At 41.2% G+C, this 2,171-nt stretch overlaps 1 protein-coding gene across 1 annotated transcript; it reads left to right on the forward strand.

Annotated features, from left to right (window-relative positions):
• The first annotated feature begins 815 nt into the window (after positions 1-815).
• LOC109554023 (olfactory receptor 10G9-like) lies at positions 816-1,778 on the forward strand. Its single transcript, XM_019954333.2, has one exon. It carries the CDS (start codon positions 816-818, stop codon positions 1,776-1,778), a length of 963 nt encoding a protein of 320 aa, XP_019809892.2.
• The last annotated feature ends 393 nt before the right edge of the window (positions 1,779-2,171 follow it).

A 2,171-nucleotide genomic window follows, 5' to 3' on the forward strand; every position in this document is an offset into this window, starting at 1 on the left:
GACTGATGCAACTTAGCAGCAGCAGCAGCAGCAGCAGCAGCAGGGATTCTATATGCAGTTTAGACTCTTAACCTGCTCTGAGACTATTTCCTATAAAAGCAGATAGTGGTGTTAGTGAGACATGAGTACCATGGTGAAATCTTCCTCAAAGTTGTAGCTGTGAAATTGAGAAGTCGCTATAGCACAATGAGAATTTACTTTTCCTCTCTACTCACCTCTCTGTCTGTCTCTCTCTCCATATATCTATATCTATACATTAAAAAAATAAGGCAGCAGCTTCATATAGTATGCTATCATTTATTGAGTACCTACTAACATAGGCACTTTACTAAATACCTTGTATTTATTATCTTATTTTGTACTGACATCTTCACTGAGACAGGTGATCCTGAGCTTCAGGTGAGATTAGAGAACAATCTGAAACTTTGGTTTCAACATTGTGAAGCCTGGAGCAGAGGACCAAGCTGACATGACCTATGGAGAATACCAAATAGAAAACTCGCATTGTTTTATGGTGCTACATTAGTGATATTTATGATACACCAAGAGAAATTTACAATGAATTTCTACCAATTTTTTTGCATGTATCTGTGTATGACTCTATGTCATTGAGAGTGAGATAGAAGATGAAAATGTTCTCTCTCCTTTTACAAAGGAGACTTATGATAAGCAAAGTGGAATATAACTCTAGAATTATGTATGATGTATGATGCAGATTTCATATAAAGAATGAGTTGTCAATTCTCGACTAAATGCTGGGTGCTCTTGATATTCCCATACAGAGAGAGAGAGAGAGAAACCAAAAGCCTGGAGAAATGACGAACATGAGCCTAGTGACAACGTTCATTCTCACGGGCCTTCCCCACGCACCAGAGCTGGACACATTCCTCTTTGGAATCTTCCTGGTGATCTATGTCCTCACCGTGGTGGGGAACTTCCTCATCCTGCTGGTGATTATAGTGAATCCCCACTTGCACACCCCCATGTACTACTTCCTGAGCAACCTGTCCTTCATTGACATGTGGTACTCTACGGTCACTGTGCCCAAAATGCTGATGACCCTGGTGTCCCCAGAAGGCAGTCCTATCTCTTTTCATAGCTGTGTGGCCCAGTTTTACTCCTTTGACTTCCTGGGCAGCACCGAGTGCTTCCTGTACACCGTCATGTCCTATGACCGCTTCCTGGCCATCAGTTACCCACTCAGGTATGCCAGCATGATGAGTGGGAGGACTTGTGCCATCCTGGCCACAACCACGTGGCTCAGTGGCTCTCTGCACTCTGCTGCCCAGACCACACCGACATTCCGTTTGCCCTTCTGTGGACCCAACCAGATCCAGCATTACATCTGTGATGCACCATCTGTCCTCAAACTGGCCTGTGCAGACACATCCACCGTGGAGATGGTGATCTTTGTCAACATTGGGGTGGTGGCCTTGGGCTGTTTTCTCCTGATAGTGCTGTCCTACGTATCCATCGTCCATTCCATCCTGAAGATCCGCACCTCAGAGGGGAGATGGAGAGCCTTCCAGACCTGTGCCTCCCACTGCATTGTGGTCCTTTGTTTCTATGTTCCCCTTGTTTTCATTTACCTGAGACCAGGCTCCAAGGAGGTTGTGGACAGGATTGTGGCTGTTTTCTACACTGTGATGACGCCCCTTCTGAACCCTGTGGTCTACACCCTGAGGAACAAGGACGTGAAGAAAGCTCTGCTCAAGCTTAAAGACAAAGTAATGTATTCACAGAGCAAATGGTCTCTGCAATGTAGACTTGCTCATTAAAAAATATAGTATTAAATAGTATCATATAGCATAGAAATATAGTATAGTATAATATAGTAATGTAATTTTTTCAATGTGAAATGTACTTTGTCAATAGTTCTCAATATTAAACTATAAACAAAATACTTGGAAATATTTGTTTCACAGATTTTTAAAAGGAATTTAAAAATTGCAATTTTTAAATTTACTGTGAACGTGCCATTCACTCATTTATCTGCAACATGTTTCTTTTTTACTTTTCCCCTAGTTTTGTTGACTTGTAATTGATTATGACATCATTTTTACCTTTTTAAGAAGGAAATATTTAGCCTGGATCTTGGATGCAGAGGAATGAATTATTTATATATACTTACATTGACAATATACTTTTTTGTTTATGTCTTATGCAACGAA

Source organism: Bos indicus, chromosome 29, assembly GCF_029378745.1.
Source record: "Bos indicus isolate NIAB-ARS_2022 breed Sahiwal x Tharparkar chromosome 29, NIAB-ARS_B.indTharparkar_mat_pri_1.0, whole genome shotgun sequence".
Classification (NCBI taxonomy): Eukaryota; Metazoa; Chordata; class Mammalia; order Artiodactyla; family Bovidae; genus Bos; species Bos indicus.

Coding starts and splice junctions, on each gene's coding strand:
- LOC109554023 (XM_019954333.2), top strand. CDS start 816: ATGACGAACATGAGCCTAGTGACAACGTTCATTCTCACGGGCCTTCCC.